Genomic DNA, 11,670 nt, shown 5'->3' with positions numbered 1-11,670 from the left:
AAGGGTGTCGGCTCCACTAGTTCCACGCCGTCGGCTTCCCATTCCCATTTTTTGCCGTCGCTGGAAGGAAGGAGAGCGAGGTCGCCACAGAGACAGGCCGCGGGGGGGGGGGCGGCGGCTGAGGCCTTGACAGGCCTCCGTTGTCTCTGAGGGAGCGCGAGTGTGTGGGAAACGTCTCTCTGCGCCGCGCCTGAGGCGGCTGTGGAGACACGAGCAGGCCCCGCCTCCCCGCCGCGGCTTCCTCCCTCCCCGCCGCCCCACAAGCGGCGCTGCCCTTCTTCACCCCACGATCTCTTCTCCTACCCCGCACCCTACATTTCTTCTTCCCACCCGCCTTGCCCTCTTCAAGCGGGAAGGGCCTTGCCCCGCACGCGATGCCGCCCCCCCAATACATTTTCCCGCCTTTTTGCCCCGCTCTCCTATTTTTGCCCGTCCTCTTTCAAGGGGAAGGCGATTGAGGACGGATTTTTATTAGGGGCGGGTTTTTGGTGGGTGGGCAGAATCTCAAATTTGTATTGATTCAGGGGGAGCAATTGTCCCCCTCCTCCTACGCCCATGGTTTACGGCTGCGGCGCAGTGGCTTGAGAGAACTTAGGCCCGTTGAAGAGCCCAGGCCCCCTTCGTAGCCCGCCACGAACTGACAGAAAAAACGGCTCCTTTTCCTCCTCTTTGAACCGCAGCGTGTGGGGAATGATAAAATGTCCCGGCTTGCAGGGTTGCTGTGAAGATGGCTGCCAGTGTAGCCAACTCCTAGGGGCCGAAGTCCCTTCCGCCGCCCACCCCCCAATAAAACATTTGAGGGCCGTCGGACTCCCACCAAAGCTGATGGGGCAAAAGGCATGAGCGCGTCCCGTCATGAGATAACTATGTGGAGCGGGGCTTATCAGGGCCTGTCGGCCGCCCCTCACCCCAATATCTTATTCAAGTTGGCGGATCGTGTATATGCGACAGGTTTCCCTCCCCTCATTTTGGTTTTCAGAGAACAATTAGCCCAGAACAGGGTTTGGGGGGGCAAAACGCCCCCCCCAACGCTTGGGTTTCGCCCGCCTATCTGTGTCCGCCCCACCCCCACCCCGACCCGCCTTTTTCGTGCCAAGGCCCGTTGCGTGATTCCCTCTCAGGCTGCACATTCCCCGCCTCGGGCGCTTCGAGGGTTTAGGCCCCTTAATCATCCTGTCTGTTTGGCAGCCGCATTCGTCTCCTCCTTTCTTTCTCTCCCTCCCTCTCACACGGAAGGAGAGGGAGGTAGAGAGAGAGAGGCCTGGCCTGCTCCAACTCCCGCGCTCTCCGCGCCGCTGCCAGAGAACAAGGAGAGTCACACATTCTCCTCGAGCGGAAAGGTCGCCGCCCCTGGGCCTGGCAGCCCCGAGCTCGCCAGGCCCGGCCTGTTGCCACCTCGCCAGCCGCTTTCTGGGCCAAGAGGCCCTGTCAGGACACCCACCCGCCTCACGCAACAGGCGCACGCGCACTCCGGCAGCGAAAACCAGAATCCCCTGGGGCCTACAAGGCCTACCGTGGGTCCAACCCCACCAGCGAGAGGAAGGAAGATGGTGGCGCTTTCCCTCTTCCTACCAACACTGTTGGGTTTTTTTGTTTTTTGTTTGGATGCATAGGAAGGGGGAAACTGTCCAGCAGGGGAAATGAGATGTGGCAGAGGAATAGGGGATTCTTTACTGTGGAAAACACCTCTATTATTATTTCAATTTATAAACACTACCCTTTATCAAAAGATCCCAGGGAGGTGTCCAACATTAGAAACACATAACAGAGCATCCACAATAAAACATAATAAAAAGCATACTGACAGACAAAATAATAAAATAGCTAATAACAGTTGTCTCCCCGCTCCCACACAGTTTCACAGGCCATAGGCCTGGGTAAAGAGGGTGTTTTTTGCCTGGTGCCTAAAGACATGTAAGGATGGCACCAAGTGAGGCTCTCTGGGGAGAGCTTTCCTCAGTTGGGGAGCCACCACAGAGAAGGCCCTATCCTCACTGCTGATAACTTTATCTGCTTAATACCTCGGGTTAAGAACTTAATTCATTCTGGAGGTCTGTTCTTAACCTGAAACTTTTCTTAATCTGAGGTACCACTTTAGCTAATGGGGCCTTCTGCTGCCACCGCGCCACCGCTGCATGATTTCTGTTCTCATCCTGAAGCAAAGTTCTTAACCCGAGGTACTATTTCTGGGTTAGTAGAGTCTGTAACCTGAAGCATCTGTAACCCACGGTACCACTGTACACCTCCTAAGCAACAGCCTTCCTTGTTAGGTACAATAGCCTACACTGGGCAAGATCCTTGCTGGCACAATTGTGAGTAGGGCCCCAAAGAACCTCAGTACGAATGGAAAAAAAGAACAGAAGAGACGGCAGGCCCCCCCCCCTTGAAGCCTGCTGTATTTCTCTTTGCAGGTCACGTGGGGGTGGGAAAGCTCCAGATTTACACAAGGGGAAGAGAGAACCAAGAAGGGTGTGCATGTGTACATGCATCTAGTACTAACATTAGGAAGGGGTGCTGAGGGCTTCCATGATCTAATGGACCTGCAATAGAATCATCTATCTAAATCTATCATCTATATCTATCTATCTATCTATCTATCTATCTATCTATCTATCTATCTATCTATCTATCTCTATCATCTTTTGCATTTTATATACCATTCTTAAATACTAAAACGGATAAATAATATAGCGTAAAGTTGGGCCTGTGGGTGGGGTCCAGGAGGACAAGTCAATGTATTTGGGATTTGCAAGGTGGTAACGTCAAAAACAAACAACTGGCCTGTGACGAAGATGTCTTATGTTAGTCAGCAACTGAAAGCAACAAGAAGAAAGTTTGAAGCCCCTTTGGTGGTTAGCTGATTTAGCTTCATCAAAATCTTGAAGTGGGGGTTGCCCCTGCTGTGTAACAAACCAACTAGTTTTGTGCCACTGCGTTTTTCTATTTCTTAGTTGGTCTTTGTGCTATTTTACTTTATTTTTAAATCACAATCAACAGAATATTGTGGACCCTTAAAGACTGACAGATTCATTGGGGCATAAGCCATAATAAATCTGCTGGCCTTTGAGGTGCCTCAATGCTCTTTTGTTGTTTTCTCCTTGCAAACGACTTAAAGCGCAACCCTAGCCATGTCTACTCAGAAGCAGTTCCCATCGAATTCAAATACTGTACTTTTTCTCTTGGGGTAATCAGGATTAGGAGGGTGGTGGCCTCCGTCCCTCTTTATGTATATATGCTGAACTTTACTAAACCAAAAGGCTGGACTTTCTGCAGTAGAAAAAAGTGACACCCAGGAAGAACCTTTAAGGTGGGCTATAAGGACAACAGACGAACAAAAGCACCTCAATGCATCAAATAACGTGGCGAAAAAATGTCAGCACCGTGAGTTCATATGTACGCAGGCGATGTGCCAAAAAAAGGTGCCAAATAAATTTATAAACGTTAGCGCGATTTTTTCGTGAAGGAGAGAGATTCTTGGCCATTTACACAGGCTACCCAAGCCGTTGTTCTCTGGGCGGCTGGCTAATCCCAGATCACGAACACTTCACCTTCAGAAGCGCGCACACTGGTGCGCTTTTACGCACACGGGAAGAGCGCATTTGGAAGTTTCCTTCCCTCTGCGGGCATAGGGAGTGTAGCGCGCCGTGGAACTTCGTGCCTGCCTTTTATCCGTTACCAACACTGCCCAGAAGAGGATCAGCCGCTCCGCCTCGCCGCCGCACTGCCTGGATCCTAACGCGGGAAGCCGCCAGGAGCCTGTCCCGGACTCCCTAAATGTCTGTGGCGCCAGAGAGCGGCGGGGAGGGGCCGAGTCTAGGCGAGCCTGGAGGAGCGTGCTGAGTGATTCATGGCTGCGGCGGAGGCCAGGCTGCCCCCGGCTCCTGTCTTCTTCTGGCTGAGGGGCTAGCAGCAGGGGCACCGCCAAGCCCCACAGAATGGGCTTGCCTCTCCACCCACACAACAATTCAAGGATGCTCCAGGTCAGTTGGTGCGCAACAAGTACCGTGGCGGCAGCGTCGGAAAACTGAGTAAGTCTCCCCAAAATAAAGCCCTTTGATGTGTTTTAGACCCGAGCAAAGTGGGAAACGGGGTCCTGCTAGGAAGAAGGCCGTTTTCTTAACGGAATAAACCTGCATCGGGTCTAGCATACAGTTTTGGGTATGCTAGGGTAGGAAGAAATAAAATGGACCACCCTCAGCGTGGATGTTAGGGATAGTGGGGCGTCACTCCAGAGTCTCCTGTAGGCTGGTATCCCGTACCCACTTACCTGGGGGAAAAGCCCACTGATGTAAACGGGACTTCTGAGCAGACACGTGTAGGCTTGCGCTACTAGTGAATATGTACGGTAGGTGTCGGAAGTGGAGGGGGAGAATAATATCGAAGGCCGAACAAACTCCGGTGCAAACAATAATTTATTTAAATAAGCTCTTCATAGTGTAAAAGTAACATCGAGAGATTTTGTTTTGTTTTTGTAATAAATAACCAAGAAAATACCTTTTTATGTTTTAAAGGTTTTAACGACGAACTGGGAAAAAATCAGTAGCTTATTCTTTTTGACAGCGAAGAGAAAAGGTATCAAACAGAATAATTAAAGGATATGGAAACTGCTCAGAGAGAAACAGGATGACGTTATGGCATTAACAGTTCTTGGTTTACAAACATAAACAACTACAGGCTGTCCAATGCAACTCTTCACCCCTCTCTATTTATTTTTTTACACCAAGAAGCCAAGGAGGGCAGAAATCAGCACAAAACAGCGTTATTACAAACATATTTTTTCCTCGTGAAAAAAAAGTCCTGCAAACATTAAAAAAAGATAATTTAAACACAGCTGGGTTCTTTTTAATTTTAAATATCTACATATAAAAATTATTTAATCTTTTTTTCCCCAACATCAAAATGAGGTCATCTGGAAAGGCACCTATAAAAAGTTTACAAAAATAATAATAAAAATTAAATAAGAAATTCTGCACTGGCGATTGGATGCGAAATGGGAGAAGAGTGAATTCCCCCCCTCCCGCATTTGAAGAATAGAAGGTAGGTAAAAAAAGAGAAGGGGATATATCAAAGAATAGATGGAGCGGATGGGAGGGAAATAACCTTAAAATCTGTAGAGACTTTTTGAGCGAGTTTGTGAGCACAGCTTTACCCGGATTCCATGGTGGTCAGTGGGAATGTTGCCAGCGACTTCAAAGACACCTACTGGATTAGGGGTGTTCTGATTTGAAGTGGGTGCGGGAGGATAACCACAGGCCCTGATTCGGTCCAAACTTCAGGGAAGGCTCTCATCTCCCAGCTGGGTATGTAAGTACCACCACCTGGGAAGGACCAGCGTCGGAGTAACTCCGGAGTGGGTAGCAGCGGGGCGGGCGGGTGGGGAGCACCTCGGTTCTCCAACGAAGCACCCGGGTATGTACCCCTCTATCCTTTGGGGACAGGAGCGCGGAGTGAACAGCGCTCCCCCTCCTCCTCCAACTCCGCTTGGGGGAGCTGGGTTGCGCGCGGCAAACGCGCGGGCGGAACGCGCCGGCGGGTTAGAAAATCGTCCCTGCGCTGACAGCAGCGCCGTGGTGGTGGTGGTGGTGGAGGTGCGGGTGGTGTTGGTGAGGCTGCGCTTGCTGCAGGATCGGGGAGGCGGCTTGCAAGTGGGAAGCAGCGGCGCTCGACGCCTGGTGGTACCACGAGTAGTTGCCCAGGAAAGCAGCCGTCGCGCCCGGGGTGCCCGGGCTGGATCCAGCGCTGCTCCCGCCGCCTCCGCCGCCGCCGCTGCTCATCCGCTGCGGGTGCGGCGCGAAGTCCCAGGCTAGCGTGGTGGACGCCGGAGACGCCGCCGAGCAAGGCGGGGAGCTGCTGCCGCCCGGGTGCTGGTCGGCGGGGATCTCGCCGCTTTTCCACATCTTCTTGAACTTGGAACGGCGGTTCTGGAACCAGATCTTCACCTGGACAAAGGGAGGAGGAGCAGGAAGAGAGACGAGAGTGAGAGAGAGGCCCCTTTCACCAAATTTTTGCGGTCACCACAGAGCAATATTTCAACCTCCCCTTCAACAATCCCCTTCAAGTGTCCCCAAAACACACACACACACCCTTGTTTAATTTAACTGGAGGAGCCCTTCTCTCAAAGCAGACCCCTCACAGAGAGAAGAAAAGGAGACCGCTGTCTCCAAAAGCAGGCTGGTGGATTCCCCCTGTCGCAGGCTGCTAGGAAAACGAGCAAATCAACCGACTGTTTCGGTGTGAGGTTTGGTTTGGCAACGTGGGAGGGAGAGAGCGGTTTCAAAATAACATGGTAAACAGTTTTACTGGGTTTTGCTGAGTTTTCAGGCTGCGCGTGTGAGAAGAGGGACACTTGTGCTGTGTTGGTCTTTGTAACCACAGATGTTGTCTCGAGTGTGTGTGTGTGTCCCTCCTGATGTGTGCGTTTAGAGGTAGGGATTTCTGATATCAGTCATTCTCAGAAGTCCCCCCCCCCTCCCGGTATGTCAGATGCCTTTAAAATGGCATTCTTTTGTTTCCCCTAGTTTCATTCCCGCCTGGTCTCCTTGACCAATACTAGATATAGAGTCTTCCTTTCTTAAATGTGCACTAACAGCCTTTGAGAAAGGGAGGCTCGGTGTGCTCTTAGCACTGCGCTGCTCATCCAGATCGAAAAAAGGTTTAAATAATGCTGAATAACTTAGTTTACTGAAAGATGCCAGATAAAGAGAAAGGGGGCGGGGTGACTTTTCTTCCACGTGTACAATGAAACAGGATACTTCGTGAAATGAGTGTGTTGGAGACAGAGAGGCTAACGGCTAAACCCAGAAGCAAAGAGGCGCACTTAATCAATGCGCACCTAAACTCTGTGCTGCGAATAGATCACAAAAAGGAGGATCTGGCCTATGATCCCGTTCAAGTCACATTAATTCTTCCGCTGGAAACAAAGACATGCTTAAATCTTCCCCCACCGCGATCGACGGGGCTTAAAAATGTTTCACTGTGTCAAGATCCCACCCATACGTTTGAAACAGAATTATTTCGCTTGTTGTAGCTTCTGTCGCGCCGCCCGAGCGTGGTCTATCTGAGCAAGGCTGCCCGGCTACAGGTGGTCTATATTGTACAGGCCACCCGCTTTTCTGCGTTCACGAAGGGCAACACTACCAACAACAATAAGAGGGTGGGCACCTCTGCTTGGATGCACCTCCTCTGAAAAAAAACACACCTTCCGGACTGCCGCTGGCAAAAAAAGGCTGGAATAGTCGCTATGCAATAAACTAGCCAACGTGGGGTGAAGCCTTCGCGCGTCGGAGTGCAAGCCGCTTCTGAGCCTTCTTTCCTTACCTGAGTTTGGGTGAGGCCTAGGGATGCTGCCAGCTCGGCTCTCTCGGGCAGGGCCAGATACTGGGTCTTCTGGAAGCGCCGCTGCAGAGCCGCCAGCTGGAAGCTGGAGTAGATCGTCCTGGGCTTGCGCACTTTCTTGGGTTTGCCGTTGACTATCCGGATCTCGGGCTCGCCTTCTTCTTTCTCGGCTGCAAGGCAAGGGAAAGCACCGTGAATAACGAGGCACCCCCAGCGGCATCACCCACCACCGCCACATGCCAACCTCTCCTGGGTGGCGGGTCATTATAGCGTTGCCTCCCACAAGCAGCTATGTTCAGCAGGGCTCGCTGCAATCGTCTAACCTTGGAGGGAGCAGGCGCGCAACGGAGAGAGAGAAAGAGCGCTCCTACCGCCAGGATACCTTCCAACCCAACCAGTTTTTTTATTATTATTATTATTATTATTATTATTATTATTATTATTATTATTATTATTATTATTATTATTATTATTTACCAACCACGTGCTGCTCCTCTTCTGCGTGTGCCAGGCGGAAAAGTCAGCGCAGGGCGCTACACTTTTCCAAGCAAATTTTCCACCGCCCCCTCAACCCTCCTGGAGGGAGTTGGTTCTTACCAGGATCGTTGCTGACCGGGGACGTCCTTGCCCCGTAGGTTGCATAGGAGCTGTAAGAGGCCGAGTACCCCAGGTCGTAGCTGCCGGCTTTGGTGGAGTAAGGCACCGCGCTGATCCCGCTCGGGTGGTACTGGTAGGAGCCCATCTGCGCGTACGGGGACCCGCTGCCCGCGTTGCTCCCGGCGCTTCCTCCTCCTCCGTGGTGCTGTTGCTGGTTGGTGTAGTAGCTGCTGTCCGTGGCGGTGGACACAGGCAACGTTGGAGACTCCTGGGGTTTGTGTAAGCTGTGGTGGTGGTGTTGTTGCTGCTGCTGCTGCTGCTGGTGATGGTAACTGCTGGAGGTAATCTGGTTGGAATGCATATCTGAGGCGAGGCTGTCAAAGACCCCCGTCATCCTGATCCTCTCTCCCCGCCCCTTGCTCCCTCCCTCCCTCGTACCGAGGATGCAGGAGGGCAAACCAACAGCGGGGAGGGGGACCACGAGAGAGAGAGAGAGAGAGAGAAGGAAAAAGCAGGTCTCCTCTTTGGCAACAGGGCGCGCGTGGAAAAGTTACAACGCGCCTCTCTTTCTTTCCTCTCTCTCTCTCTCTCTCTCTCTCTCTCTCTCTCTCTCTCTCCTCACACCCCCGGGGGTTCGCCTTCTTAAAGCAGACTGGAAACCCCAAGCCCAAGAAAAGAGATCACTGCTGAGGATCCCTTTGCACCCGAGGAGGCGGGCAGGAGGCCGCCGTTGCCATCGCCTCTCCAAAGCGCCAGGGCGCGTTTGCGCGCACAAGACTTTCCCCCCCGTGCGCGCTGCAAGCAGCAGCAGCAGCAGCAGTAGCAGCAGCAACGCCTCCGCTTCTGCAGCTGCTTTAGGATTGTCTGCGTCTGCTGGGCACCGTCAGGCGGGCATTTAACACCGGTCACGTGAGGGCGGGCGACGTCACCTAGCAACAGCCAACCAGAGGTTCCGGTCGCGTTGTAGTGCGCGCTCTCTCTCTCTCTCTCTCCCCACGCCCTGCTTCTCCTCTCGGCTTCCCGGGGCGGTGGAGGCGCCTTGCAGGTGACACACACAGAGAAGAGAGGGTGGGAGGAGGAGGAGGAGGAAAATACCCCCCCAAAAAAAATAGTGTCTCAGATTTGGGGTGCTGGTCTGGTGGAGTTAGAGTTGGAAGGGAAATAGTTTTTGCAGTGGTTTAGTCTTCTCACTGTAAATCATAGCTGTCAACTTTTCCCTTTTCTTGCGAGGAATCCTATTCGGAATAAGGAAATTTCCCTTAAAAAAAGGGAAATGTTGACAGCTGTGCTGTAAATGGGAATCTTCGAAACGTGTGTTGTGATGAAGACGCGGAATGGTCAGGCTAGGTTCTTGCTTGGTGGTTCTTGTTCTACCTCAAGATTATTATTGCTATTTATTAAGTTTGTATACCGTCCTTCACCCGGAAACCCCAGGGCTGTTCACAACACAAAAATAAAAAAACGAGGACAGAAGAATACATAATAAAACAAAAACAGGAATGGAAACAAAGATCAGATTTATTATTATTTGTATACCGCCCTTCACCGGAAGATCCCAGGGCGATTCACAACACAAAAGGAGGACACAAGAATACACAATCAGAATTATTCCTCCTCCTCCTCCTCCTCCTCTTCTTCGTTGTTAAAGTTGTGTACCGCCTTTAGCCCGAAGATTCCAGGGCGGCTCACAACAGAAACATGTCAAATGATCAAGGTGTCTCCCTTTGCTAGGTAAAAATGACCAGTCTGATCTAGTTAGATTCAGGTCACACAGCGGGATGCCACGCAAGGGTTTACTTGGAATCTGTAGGAAGGCCTCGCTGTTCAGCGGGGCTTTTCTCCCTTGTAAGTGTGCTTACTAGGCTGCATAAATGTTTGCTAAAACCATATCTGAAGCCACGCTGTCCGACGAGCGTAACCGTCGTATCATAAGACGAAATATACCGGCCTATTCGTCCTCCTGCGCGCTTTCTTCCAATAAGTAGGATGACTTCAAAGGCCAAGAAGAAAGCACCGCTTATAGGCTTTTAAACTTTAGCTGCGAAAAGAGGGTTGACGTTATCAGGGGGGGAAAGACGAAGGTGGAGGACAACTTCACAGCTCTTAGGAAAGGCATACAGCTTTTGCATCTATGAAATGAGGAGATTCTAAAACCCGTGGCAAATACGCCCCACTTCCCATTTACTTTCGCTATCTGCCTTCGTCACTCAATAATGCACAAAGTACCATTGCAGGAGTTTGTGTGTGTGTGTCTTTTGTTGCGCGAGGAAATAAAATCTATAAAGACTGGCTGTTTTGCTCTTGAATAAGGTAGGGGGGGTGTTAAACGAAAGGACCGATGTTACAGGTAAATGGTGCGATTTAAGCTGGGGAATCCATCCTTTGAGACGTTCAATGGAAAACAAAATGAGAATGTTTTTTCAAAGTGAAAAACAAAACAAATCCGTACACACGGAGTGGAGCGAAGACTCCTGGCTCCATGTCCTCGAGAAATTCTGGACCTTCTAAGCTTTGCAGAGACGTTCCTAGGCAGAGAAATAACGTTTGAAATAACAACAGCCACTAAGTTCACGTCCTGATCGTCTAACACAAGATTTATAAAGACACAACACATAAACATGATATATAGTTGTAGACAGCATTTTAAAAGAAAATTAAAACACTCCTGGCTATCCCATATTTTGAGAGATTTAATTCAAGGGCAGCCTCCATTATTAAAAACAACAACAACAAAAAGCCCGCGGCGTCTGATAAGATTCCTGCCACCCCATAGGAAGAAGGATGTTGTACTGGAGAGGCGACAGGAGGTGTTTATGACCTTGCCTTTTAGCGCCACCTAGCGTGGAAACCGTGCGCCCGCGAGGCCAGGTAGGAGACGGCGTAATCGCACCTGGGCGCCAGTCTCTTCAGTCAGCCCGCCGAGCAAAATAGTAATTAAAAGCCGCAACCCTGTGCTGGCGCGCATGGTCTGAAATCCTCAGAAGAAAGAAACAGACCTGTGCGGTTTGAATCGACTTGTTGCAACAGCAGCTGAGAGGAAAGGCAGCTCATATTCTGAGAAACATGATGAAAATAAAAACGAAAACCCGTCTCTCTCTGTTTTTTTCCTCTTCTCCCCATCCCACGGGCAATTAAAGTGAGGAGAGGCTGGGAGACAAGAGTTAAGCCCTCCAGGGACCAGTTTGTCCTTAGCCTCAATTGGCACCAAAATCACTGGCTGCTCATCATCATCATCATCATCGATTAGATTTATACTTCAGCTTCACTCAATGTAGCTTTTTCAATCCACCTGCAGACCCCCATCCCACCCTGTCCGTTTATACAATACTTCATTTGTGTGTCAGAAGAGGTAAGGGGTCATTTTGGCACAGGACAAGCAACTTTTCTTTTTAAAAAATCCTGTTACTGTAGATAAAACAAACACATTGGGACCTTCGGATCGCTCAAAGAATGTGTATTTTTTAGAATAATGTACTTTCTTGGGCTCCATGATCACTGCAGATGGTGACAGCAGTCACGAAATTAAAAGACGCCTGCTTCTTGGGAGAAAAGCAATGACAAACCTAGACAGCATCTTAAAAAGCAGAGACATCACCTTGCTGACAAAGGTCCATATAGTTAAAGCTATGGTTTTCCTAGTAGTGATGTATGGAAGTGAGAGCTGGACCATAAAGAAGGCTAATCGCCGAAGAATTGATGCTTTTGAATTATGGTGCTGGAGGAGACTCTTGAGAGTCC

General features: G+C 50.5%; 1 protein-coding gene and 1 long non-coding RNA gene across 2 annotated transcripts; one reads left to right on the top strand and one right to left on the bottom strand.

Annotated features, from left to right (window-relative positions):
• The first annotated feature begins 2,792 nt into the window (after positions 1-2,792).
• Positions 2,793-4,826, top strand: LOC308585178. Its single transcript, XR_014007119.1, has 2 exons — positions 2,793-4,028; positions 4,512-4,826. It is a non-coding gene; the product is annotated as an uncharacterized lncRNA (long non-coding RNA).
• Positions 4,395-8,786, bottom strand: DLX2 (distal-less homeobox 2). Its single transcript, XM_081190745.1, has 3 exons — positions 7,933-8,786; positions 7,318-7,505; positions 4,395-5,939 (listed from the first exon to the last, which is right to left on the bottom strand). Exons 1-3 carry the CDS (start codon positions 8,324-8,326, stop codon positions 5,535-5,537), a joined length of 987 nt encoding a protein of 328 aa, XP_081046871.1. The 5' UTR covers positions 8,327-8,786; the 3' UTR covers positions 4,395-5,534.
• Positions 8,787-11,670: the final 2,884 nt, after the last annotated feature.

Source organism: Podarcis bocagei (assembly GCF_964188305.1).
Source record: "Podarcis bocagei genome assembly, chromosome: 1".
Lineage (NCBI taxonomy): Eukaryota > Metazoa > Chordata > Lepidosauria > Squamata > Lacertidae > Podarcis > Podarcis bocagei.
The sequence above is the reverse complement of the archived record's forward strand: the minus strand, read 5'-3'. Positions and strand labels throughout refer to the sequence as shown.

Coding starts and splice junctions, on each gene's coding strand:
- DLX2 (XM_081190745.1), bottom strand. CDS start 8,326: ATGACGGGGGTCTTTGACAGCCTCGCCTCAGATATGCATTCCAACCAG. Junction 7,506..7,932: donor CCCGGTCAGCAACGATCCTG/GTAAGAACCAAC, acceptor CTTGCCTTGCAG/CCGAGAAAGAAGAAGGCGAG. Junction 5,940..7,317: donor TAGGCCTCACCCAAACTCAG/GTAAGGAAAGAA, acceptor CCCTTTGTCCAG/GTGAAGATCTGGTTCCAGAA.